The sequence below is a fragment of the Macrotis lagotis genome, chromosome 3, assembly GCF_037893015.1.
Source record: "Macrotis lagotis isolate mMagLag1 chromosome 3, bilby.v1.9.chrom.fasta, whole genome shotgun sequence".
NCBI classification, from domain to species: Eukaryota; Metazoa; Chordata; class Mammalia; order Peramelemorphia; family Peramelidae; genus Macrotis; species Macrotis lagotis.
This window is the reverse complement of record NC_133660.1, coordinates 130,549,583-130,570,683: the sequence shown is the minus strand read 5'-3', so window position 1 is coordinate 130,570,683 and position 21,101 is coordinate 130,549,583. Positions and strand designations below refer to the sequence as shown.

Here is a 21,101-nt window from a genome sequence, read left to right as displayed (position 1 = left end):
TGACTTGCATTTCTTTTTTTAATGATCAGTTTGGAACGTTTTCCCAGATGGTTGTTGATAGTTTGTATTTTATGAAAACTATTTGTTGCCAGGTGTGGTGGTACACACCTGTAATTCCTACTTTGGGGGAGGATGAGGTTGGTGGATCTGTTGAAATGGGGAGTTCTATGCTATAATGAACTAAGATAATCAAGTTCTTCCCCTGAACCTGTCTCAATGACAGAGAGCCCTGCAGGAGGAGGGGAAGGGAGAACAGGCTGCCTGACTTAGGAGGGGGGAACTGGTCCAGACTGAAAACAAAGCAGCTCAAATTGCCCATGCTGAACAGTAATGGGACTGTGCCTGTGAGTAACTACTATACTTCTAGCTTAGGTAAGAGAAGAAGGGAAAAGGGTAAGAGCCATGTCTTCCCCACCCTGACTCCCCTTCACTGAACACCTTTCTTCAAGAAACTGCTGTAACATCGCTGTCTAGAAGAATTCTCTTTTAAGGCCTCCAGTGATGAATGCTCTCCCCTCAACTATCTTGTATTTATTTGTAATTAATGTTTTTATTTTGCATATACTCATATAACTACTTTTTTGTCTCTCTGTAGAATGTAAACTCCTTAAGAGCTGAGTGAAATTAGCATTTATTTGTCAAGCTCTTCCAACACACCTCTTCACAACAGCTTAAATAAGTTCACTGAATGAAATTCTGAGTGAAAAAGCCAACAAGATATCACAGTGGGTCATTTTTTCAGCACATAGAAAGAGAAATCTGTGGGCTCTGGGGTGGGAGATGAATGAGACCATGGTATGGCAGAAGCAGCACCAGTTTGGGGATGTGGGGGCTGAACACTTGGTCAGAAAGAGATCCCAGGGGATTCCTGTACTAGCAGTGGGCCTAGGACTGGATGCCATTTGGCAGCTCTTATCAACTATCTACCCATAATTTTTAAAAGGCCCAAAAAGATGACATCCTTTTTTTTCTTAAATGCAGGAATCAAAATCAGATTAATTGATTCTATTATCGGTTCCTAGCATGACCTGCTACTCACCAAAGGCTTATTTTACCTAAACTGAACCACTGATAATTTATATTCAATTATAGGAAACATAGAATACAGCCCTTCTAACACAATTAATTGAAAAGTAATTTAAATATAGCAATGCATAAAGTTATTGCATATTAAAAATGACTAACATTAAGACATTAATACAAATTAATTACAAGGACAAGTTATGAAAAAAGGAGAAATATTTTTTCTAAAAATTTTTTTAACTTAAAAACATTGTTAGTCAACTCAAAATGAAATGTGAAATAACAAAGTTAAAGCAAACTAATAATGTTTAATTTCTCAGTAAAAGTACTTTTCCTATAAATGTTTAATTATCTTAAGAAAAGTAAATTAAAAAGTCATGTTTTTACTCACAGTCATTTCCAAAATGTGACTTGAGCCACCACCACTGTGTTCAAGAAAGAAAGGTCTGAAGATGAAAACTGCTAAATCCCTAGAGTGTATCTTTCACTGTTTGATTAACCATGGTGCTGAGTCAAAACTTTGAACCTTCACTTTCTGGTAATTTTCCAAGTCCATTCCCTCACTTGTTTTTCTTTCCTTTTATAGGTTTTTCTTCTAATTCTAGTAATCCGGGTGTAGTCTTTCAGGATCAACAACGATAAATTATAAATGGACCTGGGTGCAGAGTTCAGTGAATCACAATATTCTACTACTAATAGCAAATCTCTTAAAAGGTTTGTAAATTACTTTACAAATATTTCATTTGTTCCTCACAATAAGGGGAGGTCGATGCTGCTATTATTCTCATTTGACAGTGAGGAAACTGAGGCTGTGAAGAGTTAAATGATTTGCCCAAGCAGAATCATACAACTAGTATACTGAGACCACATATGAATTCTTTATTTCAGACTTAGCACTCTATCCACTGCATTACTTACCTGCCCTATGCTGATAATAGTGACAGTAAGGAGTCATATTTCATTCTCTCCCTTGTTCACCTCTTTTTGTGCCTCAACAAATTATTTTGTATTTCCTTTTTGGTGTATATATTTTTATTCCCTGCTATACAATATAAGTTCATTGAAGGGTCAGTTTGTTTTGTCATAGGTTTGTCCTATGAGCTCTGAGCATAGGATTTGGCATAGAAAAAGTATTTTAATATATGCTTGTGGAGCAGAATTTAATTTCTTCATTAATTTACTTTTCCAATTCTGTCCCTTTCCTATGCACTAAGATAGCAAGGCCATTACTAGAATTCACAGGTATTCTTTTGTCTCTTTAGTAATCCCTCAGGATTAGACAGTTCCTAATCCGGTTTTCTCTTCCTCTCTGAAATCAAGCCAAAAAACCCCAGAACTCATTACTCTAACTCTGATATTAAAGTGGCTAGGTAGATAGCTGTTAATAATCAGTAGCAAATTTTCAGGTTTGAAATTCCTCCTCTAATATTCACCATTGATATTCCTCCTCTAATATTTACCAGAAGAGCAAGGAAACTCCATAACAACATAATGGGAATCAAAAGCGCTTTTTAACCAGACAACAAAACGACAGTTTAGACATATCTGAAGAACAGCATTTCAAAACATTTAAAAAATTTTCAGTGTTTAACAAATATTTTTTGTTTTTTATATAATCTCCAATTCCAATTATATACTTCCCTGCCCAACACCCTACAAGTCATCTCTTATAATAAAAAATAAATAAAAGAAACTAAAAATGTGGTTCAGAAACACAACCAACACATCAACCAAGTCTTGTAATATGTGCAATATGTCATACCCAGAATTCCTGAACCTGAAGGCAGAGGTAGGTGAATTTTCTCAACTTTTCTTAAGTGACAGATTTAGGCATTATAATTGTATAGTGTTTTGGTTTTGTTGTTATTTCTATGGATATTGGTATAGAAAATTGAAAGAGAAACAACTTGTGCTATTTTGGAAACTCACTTCTAATTACACATTAGCCACTAATTAGTTATGTGATCTTGTGTCCAGTTCATGTGCTTCAGTTTCCTCATTTATAAAACAAAGGGGTTGGGCTACATAATCTCTAAGGTCCCTTCCAAATCTATAAAAATTTATCAAAACACTTGCTATGATTAGCAGCAATACAGAAAAGCACATAAAAATTAAGTGACAAAAAAACTTAACAAACTATTCCTGTTCTTCTACAGAGTAGAACTGAATTAAATTTATGGATATATCATAGTCTTGGCATCATAAATCCACCAGAACTATTTGTACTTCTCAGATAAGCAACAGTAGTAGGTGATTTCTTATTTTTGTCTTATTATTGTTTGATCATTTCAGTCATGTTTGACTGTTCGTGATTCCATTTGAGTTGTTTATTTTTTTTTGACAGAGATACTAGAGTGGTTTTTCCATTTCCTTCTCCAGTTAATTTTATAGATGAGGAAACTGAGGCAAACAGGGTTAAGTGACTTGCTCAGGGTTCGAAAGTAGGGAGTGTTTGGGGTGAGATTTGAACTCAGGAAGATGAGTCCTCCTGATTCTAGTCCTGGCTCTGTATCTACTGTGTCACCTAGCTATCGGTTCATTTAATGTCATGTGGTTAGAAAAAACTACAGGATTCTTCACAACAGAAATTAATCCACATAAGCATAGTACTGCTTTTGATAAAGTGATTATATTTACTTAGGATTGCTCTGAAGACTAACCTTGATCCAGAGCACGTGTTAATAAATAAGAAGAAAGGCCTCTAGTTTTAGAGTATTAAGAGGGAGAAAAGGCTGCTATATTGATTCATTCCTGGAATTCTATCAGTTCATCATTGGAAAGCAGACCTACCAGTTAATAAGCATTGTAATATTTGTAAACTACTTCATTTGATTAACAAAATCTAAAAAATATATTTTTAGAGTATACCTTGAAATTCTGAATCACAGTGTTAATTAATTTCCTTAAGTAAAAAGCACTAAAATCTAGAACCAGATATGACACAAATCTAGGTTCAATACTAAAAACTATGTTTATATTCAAAGAAGTAATACTGTTAGAACTTAAAAATCATTAAACAAAATGTAAAAACTTTGAAAAGGTACTGAGACTACTCCTGTGACTATTGGTAAGGTTCTTTCAAATATATTTTTTTATATCAAGAGAGACCATCTGGTAGAAAAAAGCATAAGATGGGGAGAAAAATCTGGGTTTGACAACTTTGACAATAGTTGCATAATCTTGGGAATCAATTTCCTAAACTGTAAAATGGGGACAACTATTCTTGCTCTACTCACTTCACCAGGATTGTTGAAAGGAAAGTGCAAAGCGATATATAAATGTAAACTATCACTGCTGTATAATGGAGAAGCATGACTCTTTCTTATTATAAAAGAATTCTGACTGCATACATTTTTAAATTTTATGATGAAATTTTGAACAGAAAGGAAATTCTGAATACAGAGATACAAGTTGTAAAGAGACTTTTTAAAAACTTTTTCATTAACTAAAAATTTTTTAACATCTCTATCAATTTAAAATCCAAAAGATTTAAAAATTTTTAAATGTTAGATATATGCCACTATATTTTATTTATGACTTCCTTTTTGTTCAAAACCTTACTGTAAAATTTCACAAACTTATTTACATATTTCTTCCTGAGATGCTAATTTGCTAAAACAATAATGACATCTAAATAGTGCTTTGCATATTCCTCAAAAAAATTCCATGAAGTAGATAGTGCAAAATTAAAAAAAAAACCCTTCACATATTAAGATAATAAAGAAGTTTCACTTAGGAGAAAATTAACCCTAAACCATATTTAGAAAATTTCCCCAAAAAGAATTAGTTTCACAACAGATATGAACTTTTAAGTTCTTAAAAGTTGGAAATTTGTAACTTTATAGGAGAGTTATGCTGATATTAGGTCTAATTTTGTATAAGACCACGCTTTTGGAAGGCAGTGTAGTGTCACAGAAAGAGGACAGCATGTGGAATCAGGGCATCTGGGTTTTGATATTGGCTCTGCAAACTTACAATTTGTGTAAGACTTTAGAACTTAATTTCCTCATCCCAACAGTGAAAGAATGGACTGAAATGGCTTTTCAGAATTGTTTTAATTTCCATGTATCTCATTATTAAAAAATTTGAACAATTTTTAAGTGATACATGTTGCATTTCCTCTTCTAAAAATTTTGTTCTTACAGAATCACAAAATTACAACTTATCTACTGTGTTCACTGAGAAGTATATATACAACTCCTTTAAATTTTCATCAGTTCCTTAATATATAATATAATTGTATATTAGACTTATATAAATTAACTACAAACTTTTTTACTTTTTTGTTTTGGCCCACTGATCCTGATACTATGTTTATACCCTTGAGACAGTTAATACAAGAAAAGACCCAAATATTTGAAAAATTCATGGAAGCACTATTTTTCCCAGTTAAAAAGATGGAACTAAAGTATGCTTCCAATGATTCTAGAATAGCTGAACAAGTTACAGCATGTGAATTTAGTGGAATGTTATTGCCCTGAAAGGAAGCAGTATCTTTGCCAAGAAAACCTCAAATGAGGTCACAGAGAGTTGGACATGATTGAAATGACTGAATAGCAATAGGTCTAACCATTTCACCACCACCCCACCCCGCACATTAAGATTCAGTATAAATTCCTCTGTTGGACATTTAAAGCACTTCAGAATTATTGGGGTTATTAAATATTTGTATCTTTGATGGTCATCTATTCTTTCAAGTTCTTAAATCTATCACACAGATAATGAATGCATAATAATCTCTTGCAATTTTAAATTTTCTTTTTATCGTGAATTTCCTCTCATTTTGGTAATCTGAACTTTGTTTTTAGTAAATTTAGTGTTTATAATTTTTTTGATATTCTTAAAAGCAACTCTTGATTTTGTGATTTTAATTATTTCTCTTGCTTTCTTGTCATATAAAAGTGTTTGATGTTAAAAATGATATCTAACTACATCCCATGGATTTTGATATTTGTATTATCATTAAGTAAAAGGCAATTTGTTAGTGTTTTTGCTTTAAATGTCCATGTTAATCTATTCCTTTTCATCAGATATTACTATTTTTGTGGAGATTTATTGAATTGTGTTCTGGAAATTAAAAAAAATAAAATTTCTGCTTAAATTTACCTAGATTTCTCTGTGACTACGAACATATAAACATGCTGTTTGAATTTAGGAGGAAAAAAGATATATATGTCCTTTTCTTCTTATATTAAATTACAATTACATATATGGAACAACTGGAAGGATGCTGAAGTCTTTGATTAAGAATTCCCTCGATACTTTTCCCAGGTTCAATATGCCTGTTATGGCTGATCAATTTTGCAAATCATAGCCCTTAATCAGGACAACACCCTCTATTACCAAACCTTCTAGCTCCCAATCCAACAACAAAAATATTTAATTGTTTCAAAAGGTGTGTAAACAATAAAAAAAGGGATCAAATAGTACAGTTGTCCTCTGTCCACCATATACGAAAGGGTAATCCAATGTAGGCCTCTTTGGAAGCATAATCTAATTGCTCCCTAAACTCCATTATGGCCCAATTCACTATACCACAATCACACACACACACAGACACACAAACACTACCAATAAACACATATATTATTTAATGACATTCAAGTTTATAACTTTTTTCTTTGATTTTTTAAAGTCTACTAATATTCAGTTCATATATATTAGTTATGTCATAAGCTCTCTTTGAATAAATTTAATGCTTTATTTAGAGGATATTATGTATGTACATATAAATTATATATAAATTATGTGTTTATCATATTTTTAATTAAGCAGAATACTCCTTTTTATCTCTGTGGATGCTTTCCATATTTGAAATCAGTTCTGTTATATGACAAGTTAATGGAATGACACAAGATTCTTAAGATGGTAAAAAAAACTTAAGATTCAGTGCCATCTGCCCTATGGAGTTCTGCAGTAATGACTCAGAACAGGCCAAGATCTGCTGTCTTCTTTGGCACATTGGACTCCATGACTAGACCAGACCAGATCATGTGTTCATCCTTCCATCTCCTTGCTCCAAATGTAGACTGCAGCTGTCCCCCTCCATCACTGTTCATTCAAGCAGTCATTCTCTCATCCTGTTCTTATTCCATGAAGTGTCCCCTTTCTCTTCTTTCTTTTGAGTTTGTGCAGACTCCTGTAAACCTCATCCAGGTACAAGCAGGTACCCATATGAATCTAATGTCCTGGTGCTTCTTCTAATAAAAAGCAGTTCTTGTCTCATCACTGGCTTCCATTGTGCCAAGGCTCCCTTTAAAGAAAGAAATACTCCCTGTTCATATTATGTAAATGAAAATGCTCAATTAATATGTCATTTTGTCAACAGAATCAGTCAGTCAACATTTATTAAACACCTCCCAAGTCTGGGCACTGTGCTGATTGCTGAGAATACAAAAAAAGGCAGAAAGGTCCTTCTTGTTCTCAAGGAGTTAAGTCAAATGCCTGGCAGAGAAACTCTCTGCTGTAATTCAATCTATTTGTAACTAAGGTCTAGGGAGATGTCTAAGGTGTAGAGAATGCTAGGGGCATGCCCAGAATTAAGCAGCTTGCAAACAACAGAGATGCGATTTGAACTTAAGAGCTTTTATTTCCACTTAAAACCTCTGTGCTCTATTCACTACACCTCAAATGAACAGTCATACACATTAAGTCTATACAGACAAGTGTATTGTTAAACACTACTCAAGAGTGTAACTTTTTTCTTTGATTTATCAATTCTGATAATAAGATTTACTAATATTCATTTTATATGTATCTCTTGGTTGTGATATTATAAATTTTCCTTTTGTAAATTTAATTGCTATATTATTTGAAATATATATATGTATGTATATATATACATATATATATATATATATATATATATATATATATAGCTTATATCTCTGTTTTCTGGAGTCCAAATATTTTTTTTTTGGCAAGGCAATGGGGTTAAGTGGCTTGTCTAAGACCACACAGCTAAGTAATTATTAAGTATATCAGGTCGGATTTGAACTCAGGTACTCCTGACTCTAGGGCCAGTGCTCTATCCACTGCACCACCTGGCTGCCCCGAGTCCAGATAATTCTTAGGCTTGCTCTGGTGTTAAATTGTCATCTGACATTGATTTGAAATTGTCATCTTCAATTGCAAATATCACCCACATTGCTCTAATACACAGCAGTTCTCGGCTCATGTTTTTATGTTGTTTTCTAATCTTCTTTTGCCACTTCAAGAATACTATCATTATTTTCTCTATTCCATTAATCCCACTTCTGGATGGGATTTTCTCTCTCTCTCTCTCTCTCTCTCTCTCTCTCTCTCTCTCTCTATATATATATATATATATATATATATATATATATGTATGTATTTCCAGTCAGTACAGGTTTTCTCATTTTCTTTTCCTGGAATCTTCTGTCTGCATCTTGTCATTTCTTTAATTTTTCTTTTTTTGGGTTTTTTTTTGTAAGGCAGTGGGGTCAAGTGACTTGCCCAAGGACACATAAATCTGATATCTCATTTCAATTCCCTGGGTAAGTTGATATCCTATTAAGTATATCTCTTAGGATTTCTTTGTCATTTTTGATGTAACTTTTAACACAAATTCAATGTATACTTTTGGAGCCTTTTCTTTTGTTTTCCCTTGTCATATTTTTGTTATATAGAAGCTTTTTGTTGTTTTAATAATTTTCCAATCCTATTTTTGAAGGCAACTTTGAAGAATCTGCCTCTCTTGCCTCCTTCCTTGAAGTTTCCCAAGATAAATTTCAGTGTGACATAGTTACTACCATCAAAAGCCTCTTCTTTCTAAATTCCCCAGGTACCCACTGTCTTCACACTATTCCTGGGCTCTTCAAGGATCTGAGGTAGTCCAGGATCAAACATTATCACCTTTTCCCTAAAATTTGGTAAGTTTTAGGAAATATGATTCAGTAATTAAGATTATGATACAGTAATTAAGATTACAGCAATTAAGAGGTGTGTGCATGTATGTTTATGTATATATGTGGATATAAAGGGTTTGTTCTTGGAGGTTATATTTTTTTAAAGAGAAGCTTAATATACCCAAATGAATTTATAATTGGTTGAATCTAACAGTGGGTCATTGGGCTAGCTTTATTTCTCCCCAGATTATAAGTACAGGGGCTACTTAAGGCCCAGTTCTATTACTGATCAACATGAACAACTGGATTTTCTCCAAGGCAGTTTAATAGAGACTGCTGGAGCTCTAGGTTGAGCTGAGCAATAGAAAAGTGTGTGAAATCAATTATCAAGCACCTATTAGGCATAGAGAAAGGAAAGGTATAGAAAGAAAAACATATGCAAAGGATCTTGTTTCTAGAATTTATAAAAAGCAGAATCTTTCATGACCTCTAGGTGGCAGATAAACACTACTACAGTTTAATAAGTTTCAAAATTCTGGAAAAAATGTTAAAAGTTCAAATCTATAAATAAAATTTAAAAATCAAGCAACAGATCTAGAGAAAAAGAAAAAGGACAGCATTTTTTTTAAGGATAGTATTTATAAAATGGATTACATGAAACTATAAAATAGAAAATACCATGAAGAAGATAACAAGGGGAGTTACTACTATACTGATGCTTTTCAGATGAAGACAGATAAGGTACAACAAGGCTAAAGAATACTACTAATTACTCAAATAATTATAATTTTCACAATCATACCAAATATGTTTTATGGAATGGAAAAAATTGGTTCATTGATAAGGCACATTTTAGAGAATCAAGATATCTAGATAAATAAAGTCAAGTTTCTTTTACCTTTTACTGGTAAAACCATTATCATTAACATGATATCTCTAAAAAATTATAAAAATTATTTAGTATCTAAGATAATAATAAAAAAAGTCTAATGTAAGATTATCTTTGAAATATAAACATCAAAATAATCACTATTCATAACATAAGTATTTATTTTCAAGTTGATATCATAGTATAACATTTGTTTTAATGTTATTGCTTATTGTCTACACACACAAATAAATATTTATTTGGAATCCACTAAACCACAGAACTATACTACTGATAGCAACTCTTCAAAATACCAGAAAGGAAAAGCGGCAGCTGGCCAAGACTCATTAAATATCAGCCCGTGTATCTTCTTCTGGCACAAATAACACATGTAATATCTTTGATTTCTGCACCACATAATAGAAGTGTTCCTGAAAAGGTGTAGATAAATCATTTTTTACAATTCCAGAATTGGACTAAACTCCCTTTTGACTCAAATTCAATTTCTATACTATTTCAGGCATACCAGAAAAATTAGTTGTTTAAAAGAACATTATGCTAGATCTTTTTTATAAAGCTAGGAATATTTTATAACACTTTTTAAAGTTTGACTTTGATAAACAGTATTGCGCTTTTTTTTTTTAAGTTTTTGCTAGGCAATGGGGTTAAAGTGGTTTGCCCAAGGCCACAAAGCTAGGTAATTATTAAGTATCTGAGGCCGGGTTTGAACTCAGGCACTACTGACTCCAGGACTGGTGCTCTATCCACTGCCCCACCTAGCCGCCCCTGTATTGTGCCTTCTTAAAAAAAGAGCATGCCTTGTCTGTAGTGGAATGCAAGTAAACTGTCTGGCTTAGGCTATAGAGTGCTCTCTATACAAATTTGGCTGAGCTGCTCATAAAAGAAACTAAGCTAATCAACACAAATGAATATCAATGATAACCAGGATTTTTTTTTATGATCATTTTTTATAATTCCATTTTTAAAAAGCAATTCTCAACTGCATTGTACATTAATGAAAAAAAGAACTTGTCAGCTCTACTCTAAATTCCTTCTTTACATTTGTTATTAACTACCTACAACATATTCCACATAGAAACTTTTTTCATTATTTTCTTTCCTCCTTGTACCTTCCACCCCTACTTGTGGCCTAATCTACTTCATAGCCTTCGAGATCATGATCTAACCTAACCTGGAGTCTTATGTTTCACTGAGAAAATTGATTCAATTAGTCATAAATTCCACTGGTCCCCTTCTTCCACTTCCGATTAAACTTAATATGATCATAACTCAATCTCTATTCCTTCACTCTGGATACTGAAAAATATCTGACGTGATAACCCTGCAAAAATAATTATCCCCATGAAATCTTCTCTTCTTCAGACTAAACAACCTCAGTCCTTCCAGTTGATCCTTATTTGGCAAGATATTGAGGTCTTATACTATCCTGGTTGTCTGGTTTGATAAGGACAGAGTACAGTAATTTCCAGTCCTTTTTTCCTTTTAATGCTGCCTATGAATACATTAGCTTTCCTAGATTGCCATATCACACTTCTCATTCATATTTAGCTTGTAGTACATAAACACTCCCAGATTTTTTTCAGAAAAATTAGCCCATTTTGTATTTATGTATGACGTTTATATCTATGCTATTTTGTTATGTGGATAAAGGAAAGATCTTTTCTAACTGAGATGAGGCAGTAAAGATCAGAAAGGGATCTTGGAATAGGTGCATCTCAGCTAGGTCTCATTTCATAATGTAAAGAAGAAATAAAATAAGCAAAGGGATAAAGATGGAAAGGTAGGGCAAGGTTGAAGAAGGGTAACTATGGCCTAAAAGTCTATGAAAAAGGGGTGGCTAGGTGGCACAGTGGATAGAGCACCAGCCTTGGAGTCAGGAGTGCCTGAGTTCAAATCCGACCTCAGACACTTAATAACATAGCTGTGTGGCCTTGGGCAAGTCACTTAACCCCATTAGCCTTGCAAAAACCTAAAAAAAAAGTTTATGAAAGGGTAGGAGATCAGGAATGTAGTCTCTCAGAATTCAAGCAGAGTATAAGAAGTGGGAATCCAGTGTCAAATGCTATAGACTAGTGGTGTCCAATTTAAATATAAATGGGAGAAACTAATGTGTAAATAAGGACCCCCTACAGGCCTCATTTTGACTTAGTTTTAAAATGTGACATTATCTGTGTTTTATTGTATTTTTATTTATTTTGTTAACATTTCCCAGCTAGGTGTCATGGTGTTTAGAGTGCCAGGCCTGGAATCAGGAAGACCTGAATTCAAAACTGGTCAAGCTGTATGACCCTGGGCAAGTCATTTAACCCTGTTGGCCTCAGTTTCTTCACCTGTAAAATGAGCTGGGGAAGGAAATGGCAAACCATTCCAATATGTCTGCCAAGAAAACCCCAACTGTGGTCATGGAGAGTTGGAAACAACAGAACAAAACATCATAGTTCAGGGCTTGAGGGAAGTTAAGGGGACCCCTGACTATAAACATAAGATAGCAATGAACCAGGGAAAAAGCAAACACTAAAAATACACGAGAAACAAAAATTTTAAAAACAAATGTTAAAAATTGTTTTTCACATTTAATTGGGGAAAATAAAATATTAAATATTTTTTAAAATGCATGAGAAAAAAGTATGAAATTTAGGTAACAGTTTGAGGGAAAGAAATAGATGCTACCTTTCCTCTGAGACAAAAAAGAGGAATGAAGATAGAAGTTTTGAAGCGTTTTTCAAGCAGGGAATTCATAATAGCCTCAATATTTTTAGTATTGCAGGGGCTCAGGTCATCTGTTTTGAAGTGGAGTATGAACTGGAAGCTTGAGGGGTTGAAAAAGTAAGAAATATTTTCCCTAGGGGATGTACTTAATAAATGTTGAATAAAACAACTGACATGCAGCACTGAAGGCTCAGCTGAGGTCATGTAGCATAATTAATTAATTAAGACGGATGAAATCAGCAGTTATATGATTTTCTACAATAATGTCCCATTGTTCAGGGAAAAAAAATAGATGGTGGGATTACCCAAGATTGAGGAAGGCTTAGAAGTGGGATTGGATTCTAGGGTAGCAGCAAATGAGTCATTGAAATATGTAACTATGAGACTACAATCTGCAGGTTGGCAATCCAGTGCCGTTGGCTTCAGTGTTACTTGATTGAACACATTTTTATTAAGCACTCACTGATGTATGATGTGTTCTAGGTAGCCTGGAGGACTCAGGATTGCACACAAGACAGGAACACAAAAAAGCTAGAGTAGAATGTAAAATATACTACAGAAACTAGGAAAGGGAGAGCAATCGATCAACTCAACAAGCCTTTTTTTAGGCATCTATGTCTTAGGTACCAGAGCTAAACTGTAAAGGTGTATCTCTTTTAGATGTCCAGGCATGGTAGAAATGTGAATTTTGTTTGTCACCACGAGATAGGCCTGAGTCATGTCTCTGAAGAGTCTGGGCTTTGGACCAGCAGGAAAGATCAGAGGAGCTGATGGGAACCAGTCTGGACTTAGGGTGCATAGAAAAAGCTCAGAAATGAAAGATGATCTCAAGAGAAATGTCTATGTAGTCCTGACAAGACACCTCAGACTTTGTTATCATCTATTGCTTGGAAGAGTGGCCTGGAGGAAGCCAAGCTTTGCCTTTGCCTACACTGCTACCTTCTATCTGAAACACCCCAAGAGCCAGTTAAGAAAGCCATCCTGGAGTTCTGAGGATCTTAGGTTTAGGGCTTTAATTTTAACTGAAACTCCAAAGTATTAAGATTCTCAGAGCTCAGTCAAAGCAGCAGGCCTTGGAAAACTCTACAGCTACTAGGCTTGGGAGTTGTTCTTTTGCTGAAAGAACCAAATGCAAATAGTATCCCCTGTCTAGCAGGGGAGCAAAAGCCCAGGAGAGGACCAGGTCAGTTTGAGAAGCCAGCAAGGAAGCAGCCCCATTCATCAGTAAATTATGCATACTCCTCCTGAAGTTAACAAAGAAAACATCAAGATGTGTAGAATAGAGTTGTGAGATGCCTCAGCCACATGTTCCCTTTGCAGGTCCTTTTTTGATTAATTCTACTTGTTCAACTTCAAATCTTTACTCAGTCTCCATTTCCCCCCTTCTCCGTATAACCAGTGACAAAATTTCATTAAGATGTATACAAGGTGTAATGAAATTAATAAATGACTCAACTTGATTTCACAAGACAAATATTAAAGAGGTAAGATGATCTTGTATACTTATAAAACTTGAAACATTACATATACACACACATATATGTGTATATATATATATGTGTGTATATATATATATATATATGTATGTATGTATGTATGCCTAGGAAAGAGCCTTGGGAACCACTCATAGTATATGTAAATAGATAAAGGTCAAGCAAAGGAGACTAAGCTTTAGTCAGATGGAGAAAAATCAAGGATTACTGTCATGAAAACCCAAAGAAAAGAGAGATCTAGAAGAAAGTGATTAATAGTGTCAAATGCTGCAAAGACATTGTGAAAAAGAAGAGATGAAAGTTGGAAATTATATTAATAATTTTGGAGAGAGTTATTTCAGTTGAATGAAGTCAGAAGTCATTTGTTTGGTTGGAATATAAATTTATTGTGTTCTGAAAATTCTTTGAGGGACAACTGGGTGGGGGAATTGAGCACTAACTTTGGAGTCAGCAAGAAAGTTCTTTAATTTGAATGGACTGGGGAGCTTTATTGGTCTAACTAGAATATCAAAGGATATTTTCAAAAATAATCATCACTATCACAATAAGTGGTGCTGTAACACCTTTCAGGAGTTGTTGTTTCAATGATACTATATTATTTTCTCTAGTCCCTCTCCATTTTTATATTTTGTGTGTTGGAAAGATCAGTTTTTCTCAGAAAGACCCAAGGTCTGGTGAGTCATAGCTCCCTTAGTACCTGTATAATTCTCACCGAGCTATTTAACCTTATTAACAGTATATCTCTGGGGTAGTCATCTATTAAAAGAGTTTGTTTCTTTGTCCATAAAATAAGGATAATAATATTGATATTATTTCTCCCTTACTGTACTCTTGAATAAAGGAAGTACAGGAGACTGAATAACATGACTGACCAAAACATTTATTTTCATTAAACTGATATTTAAACCACTTTTTTCCATTCAATGAACTAATTAATGACTTGGTTGCCAAACCTGAATCATGAAATCTTAAGTTGGAAGGATCTTCAGGGACCATCATACCTGAACTGTGATCATCCAGCCTTTGTTTGTAGACCCTTCAATACTCACATTATCTTACCTCCAATGGTAAGTTTATATCTTTAGGGATTCTAGAAAGTCTGGAAAAGGGATGTTAAAGAGAGTACTCCCATTAATGCAATTTGACTTTAAGTTCACTGTATTTGCACAAGAAGCAAAATAAATTTTGTCATCTTCTATCTTATTCAATCATACACTTCCTCTTCTTATGGATCACTTGACTATTTTCTTTTCTCTCACTTTGTCTTGCTGTCCTAATAGTCAGATAGTCCATCAGTAAGCATTAATGAAGCACTTATGGGCAGCTAGATGGCACAGTAGATAGAAAACTGGCCTTGGAGTCAGGAGGACAGCAGTTTGAATCCAGCCTCAGACACTTGGCCATCTATTAGCTGCGTGATCTTGGGTATACAAATTGCAAAATTCTGTCTTCTAAAAGAAGCTTTTCCTGACCACCATCCCCTTAATGCTAATTACTTCTATGATTATCTCCAATGTATCCTATATATAGCTTCTTTGATTGCCTCACATCTAGGGTCATCTCCAGTTGTCCTGATTCATGTTTGGTCACTGGACCTAGGTGGCTCTGGAGGAGAAAGTGAGACTGATGACTTAGCACAGCCTCCTCTCACTCAAATCCAATTCACATGCTTGCCATGGCATCACCCCTGATGTCATGATCTTTTTTGAAAATAAAAGACAAAACATCATTAAGCACTTACAATGGGCCAAACACTGTGCCAATTGCTAGGGATAAAAAGAAAAAAACAGACCTCAGAAAGCCTATACTCTAATAAGGGAGAGATGACATATAAATAACGAGTTACATTTACGATACCTAGAGGAAAAGGACTAGCTGCTAGAAGATAAAACTATGTATGTGCCAAGCCTTGAAGGAAGGAAGAGAAGGTATGAAGTAAAAGTGAAGTATGATAGGAAGGGGAGAGCATTCCAGCTGTGGGAAGCCAACTGCCCAGAGGCACTGAGATATGAGTTTGGTATGTCATACTCAAGGCCAGTAGGAAGTAAGTCAGAAAAATGGAAAGGTGGGAAGATACAATGTTATGAAGGGCTTTAAAAACCAAATAGAGGAATCCATATTTGATAATAAATAACACTAAATAATAAAGCTTATTGTGGGAAAGAATCAAGTGTTTGCTTTCATAAGGGTGAGAAAGAATATTGCCAGAATCTCACAGATGTCTGTGAGGAGAATACATTACAAAAACCAGGATGTCTTGTCTTTGTGGAAACTCAAGAGATGCCAACTTGTTTACTGGAAGGAGAGAGTTATGTCAAAAGGAAAAGGTTGGGGCGGTTAGTCGGTTAGTTGGCCCAGTGGATAGAGCACTGGCCTTGGAGTCAGGAGTACTTGAGTTCAAATCCGACCTCAGACACTTAATAATTGCCTAGCTGTGTGGCCTTGGGCAAACCACTTAACCCCATTGCTTTGCAAAAACATAAAAAAAGAAAAAAAGAAAAAGGTTAAATAACTCTATATGGGTTGAATGGGAGTCTGCTATTGTCCCTTGCCCCTGGAGAAGGAAGTAGTTGTTTTTGCTCATTGGTATAATGAGCAAGGTGGGTAAAACCTATTGGGGGGGGGGGGGTGAGTGAATGTATCAGTTAGATTTGTGACCCTAGCCAATGATTGGCGTGAAGGGGCAGGAACAAAGGCTTTGAAAGTGCATATAACACCTAGCATTTGGGGGTTTCAGATAACAGAGGAGTGTCTTTTTTTTAAGTGGTCTTAACAGAAAACCACTTTAATCACTCTGGATTAAGTATTCACGAGCCATTTATAACATCACTGAGGAGGGACCAAGGGGAGATGATATTGTCAGACAATTCTAAAAGTCTAGAGAGGTGATGAGGATCTTAACTAAGTTAATGGCTGTGAGAGGAAAAGGGGATCTATACAAAAGATATTGAGAAGGCAGAATTAGAATTGGGCAGAGGTTAGCACTAGTAAAGAGAAGGGCCACATCCTTAGAGACTGGAGTGAATAAAGGAGAAAAAGATGTCTGAATGATGTAAGATGAGGAAGGGACACTGGGGAAGCTCTGTAAATAAAGTTAATTTTTTAAAATGAAGTATGAGGCCAAGCCCTCAATTGAGAAGATAAAAGGAAGGGGTCTAATAAGGAGCCTTGAGAAGACAAGAAAATCTGGAACCACCACTGTGGAAAACTGGATAATAAATTGATTAGGGAGAAATAGAATCGCACAAAAATGTTTTTTTTTCCTTCCATTAATGTTAAAAAAAGTTTATTTACATTTTTTAAAAAAATTTATTCTCATCAAGTTTTTTTTGTTTGTTTGTTTTTTTGGTAAGGACTAGACAAATCATTTTACTACTATTCCCTAACAGTCAGTTCAAGCATTACCTAAAGCAAGAGATATAAAAGTAGAGCACAGTCCTTGCTCTTTCAAGGGCTTTACAGCCTATTAAGGGAGACAACTTGAAAAGATTATGTACAAAGAAGTTATGTACAGAATACATTGGAGATAATCATAGAAGTATCTGGCATTAAAGGGTCGTGGTAAGGAAACTTCTTTTAGAAGACAATTTTAGTTGCAACACTAATGAAATAAGAGGTGGAAATTACAGTACTCCCAAAATCAAGAACAGCTAGTAAAAATGCCAGTGGTGAAACAGAATGTGCAAGGAACAACAAAGAAAACCAGAGTCACTGTATCAAGGGGAGTAAAAAGCAAGGAGAGAAAATTAAGACATAAGATGGTGGCAAAAAGGGGAAACAGGTACATTAATGCACTGGTGGTGGAACTATGAACTGGTCAGGCCCATTCTGTAAAGTAATTAGGAACTATGTTCCTAAGTTGTTAATGGTGCATACCTTTTTACCCTAGCAATACTGCTACTAGGTCTATACTTCAAAGAGATCACAAAAAGAGGGAAAAGGCCCCAAAATATAGCAGACCTTTTCATAGATGGTTGTTTGGTTCTTGTCCTTCATTAACAAAGAGAACTAAAATGTTATTAGAGACAAGTGACAGTGTGTCTGACTATGGCTGAGCAGACCAATACTAGTTCAGATGTTCTATGGCACAAATAATCCAGATGAACACCTAAACTTGCATAGTGCATGTTCTGTCTTGCTCATGGATCACAGCACCCTCTCTGATGAGGGGATGTCATGCTTGGTAGTTTCTGTGCCAATGATTCCCATGTTGCACAATCAATTCCAAGTTCCTTTTTTTCTGACCCCCCTCCCCAATAAGGTCTTACCCTTGTGTGAGATCTCTGTAATTCTTTTTGGCAACCTAACAGTTGGCATTCAAACCAGAAGGCCAGACCATTGGAGTTGAACTCACTGTATTAATGTTTGAATGCTTGGAAGTTTAGCTCAAGAAAGGACCTGTCTGTTGTCTTGTCCTGTCAGGTGATCCTCAGAATCTTCCTAAGACAATTTAAATGGAAGGAGTTCAGTTTCAAGGCTCTGGCAGACTGTGCAAGCTTCACATTTTCATGGTATCCCCAAATTGAAAATTGAGGAGTGCCCACCAACTGGGTGAAGGCAAATGAATGAGAAGGGATATTATTGTGCTTTGAGAAATCATGAAGGAAGGGGGAGCTAGATGGTGCAGTGGATAGAGTACCAGCCCTGGAGTCAGAACCTGAGTTCAAATCCAGCCTCAGACATAATAATTACCTAGCTGTGTGGCCTTAGGCAAGCCACTTAACCTCATTGCCTTGCAAAAAAGCCAAAAAAAAAATCACCAAGAGGGAGAGTTATGTGGAGCAGTGGATAGACCACCAGCCCTGGAATCAGGAATACTTCAGTTCAAATTCGGCTTTACACAATGCCTTATAACCTTGGGCAAGTCACTTAACCCCATTGCCTTAAATGAGTAAAAATTTTTTAAAAAGTTAAATAAAAAATTAAAAAGGAAATCATGAAGGGAATGATTTCAGAGAAACCTGGAAAATTTCTAGGAACTGATGCAATGAAGTGAGCAGCAGAAGCAGAACCAAGGACAATATCCTAGTTCAAACAATTTTTTTTTGGTGAAGTTTGACAACTCTCTTTTTTTAAAGAGTTTGAGTTTTACAATTTTTCCCCTAATCTTACTTCCTTCCCCCTAGCCCCACAGAAGGCAATTTGTCAGTCTTTACATTGTTTCCATGGTATACATTGATCCAAATTGAGTGTGATGAGAGAGAAATCATGTCCTTAAGGAAGAAACAAAGTATAAGAGATAGCAAGATCAGACAATAAGATATCAGGATTTTTTCCCCTTAATTTAAAGTAATAGTCCTTGGTCTTTGTTCAAACTTCACAGTTCTTTCTCTGGATACAGATGATATTCTCCATTGCAGAGAGCCCCAAATTGTCCCTGATTGTTGCACTGATGGAATGAGCAAGTCCATCAAGGTTGATCATCACATGTTGCTGTTAGGGTGTACAGTGTTTTGCTGGTTCTGCTCATCTCACTCAGCATCAGTTCATACAAATCCCTCCAGGCTTCCCTGAATTCCCATCCCTCCTGGTTTCTAATAGAACAATAGTGTTCCATGACATACACATACCATAGTTTACTAAGCCTTTTCCCAGTTGAAGGATATTCACTTGATTTCCAATTCTTTGCCACCACAAACGGGGCTGCTATGAATATTTTTGTATAAGTGATGTTTTTACCCTTTTTCATCTTTTGTTCAGGGTATAGACCCCAGTAGTGGTATTGCTGGATCAAAGGGTATGCACATTTTTTTTAGATTTTTTTTTTATTTTTGCAAGGCAATGGGGTTAAATGGCTTGCCCATGGCCACACAACTAGGTAATTATTGAGTGTCTGGGGCCAGATTTGAACTCAGGTACTCCTAATTCCAGGGCTGGTGCTCTACCCACTGCTCCACCTAGCCACCCTGGTATGCACATTTTTTGTTGCCTTTTGGATTCCAAATTTTTCTTCAGAAAGGTTGGATGAGTTCACAGATCCACCAACAATGCATTAGTGTTCCAGATTTCCCACATTCCTTCAGACATTGATCATTGTCCTTTCTGGTCATAGTGGCCAATCTGAGAGGTGTGAGGTGGTACCTCAGGGAAGCTTTAATTTGCATTTCTATAATAAGTAATGATTCGGAGCAATGTTTCATATGACTATGGATCGCTTTGATTTGATCTGTAAACTGCCTTTGCATATCCTCTATTTGTCAATTGGGGAATGGCTTTTTTTTTCTAAAAATATGATTCAGTTCTCTGTATATTTTAGAAATGAGTCCTTTGTCAGCAACATTAGTTGTAAAGACTGTCAACAACTTTGAAAGACTTAAAAACTCTTAACAACACAGGGACCAAGAGGAATTCCAGAGGATTCATGAGGGAACACACTACCAGGAGATGGGACTTAGAGGCCCTTTCTTTCCCTTGGGCAGGGCTCCTTTTTTTTAGCTCATTTGTAACTTTTTTTTAGTTTATTTTTTTTGCAAGGCAAAAGTGGTTTGCCCAAGGCCACACAGCTAGGTCATTATTAAGTGCCTGAGACCGGATTTGAACCCAGGTAGTCCTGACTCCAGGGCCGGTGCTCTATCCACTGTGCCACCTAGCCGCCCCTTGTAACTTGTTTTTCAAAGGAGAGAATTCATGCTGAAAACAAAGTGGGGGAGGGAAGTCTGGCAAGGTAGGAAGGGCCGGGGGCGAAGCGTCTGGAATGCTCGACGTTTTCTTTTTTAATCGGGGCCTCTCTGGCCCCGCGGGCGAGTTCTCCAATCCTGGGAGACGTCCAAAAGGCCGTCACCCTCGGCCCCCCCAGCACCCCGGGGCCGGGGGCTAGCGTCCACTAGAGCCGAGACCCCCTAGCCAGCCCCAAGGCCCCGGACCCCGAGGCCTCCCGGGTCCCGCCCCTTCGCCGCCGGAAGCGCGCCTCACCTTCCGCAGCCGCGCTCGCGCTCAGCCCTACGCCGCGGAGTTCTCGCGAGACCCGGAGGGAGGGGCGGGAAGGGGGGACGCGGCGTACTCCCGCGGGCAGCTCCGTCCGCCGGCCCCGGTGAGCGCGGGGGCAAGGTTGGGCGGGGCGCCTGCGTGGGGAGGGCGGGGGCGGGGCCGCGGCGGCGCCGCCCCACGTGGAAGGGCGGG

General features: G+C 36.3%; 1 protein-coding gene and 2 long non-coding RNA genes across 6 annotated transcripts in view; 1 reads left to right on the top strand and 2 right to left on the bottom strand.

Moving 5' to 3' along the window:
- LOC141517859 (uncharacterized) overlaps nt 1–1,555 on the bottom strand; it is a 51,009-nt gene extending 49,454 nt beyond the window's left edge. The window contains exon 1 of one of the 3 annotated variants that reach the window (XM_074229276.1): nt 1,415–1,555. Coding sequence is in view for 1 of the 3 variants with exons in the window: in XM_074229277.1 (XP_074085378.1) it covers nt 1,415–1,420 (6 nt within the window). In the remaining 2 variants the exon portion in view is untranslated. The remainder of the gene's footprint in view (nt 1–1,414) is intronic. The other 2 variants (XM_074229278.1, XM_074229277.1) reach the window with 2 other exon arrangements.
- LOC141517860 (uncharacterized) overlaps nt 1–4,418 on the top strand; it is a 44,196-nt gene extending 39,778 nt beyond the window's left edge. Inside the window, exons 4-5 of one of the 2 annotated variants that reach the window (XR_012477016.1) lie at nt 596–725; nt 1,610–4,418. This is a non-coding gene — a long non-coding RNA (uncharacterized LOC141517860). The remainder of the gene's footprint in view (nt 1–595; nt 726–1,609) is intronic. The other variant, XR_012477015.1, reaches the window with a different exon arrangement.
- A 279-nt stretch (nt 4,419–4,697) lies between these two features.
- On the bottom strand, nt 4,698–20,941 carry LOC141517857 (uncharacterized). Its single transcript, XR_012477014.1, has 3 exons — nt 20,895–20,941; nt 14,984–15,081; nt 4,698–7,276 (listed from the first exon to the last, which is right to left on the bottom strand). It is a non-coding gene; the product is annotated as an uncharacterized LOC141517857 (long non-coding RNA).
- Nucleotides 20,942–21,101: the final 160 nt, after the last annotated feature.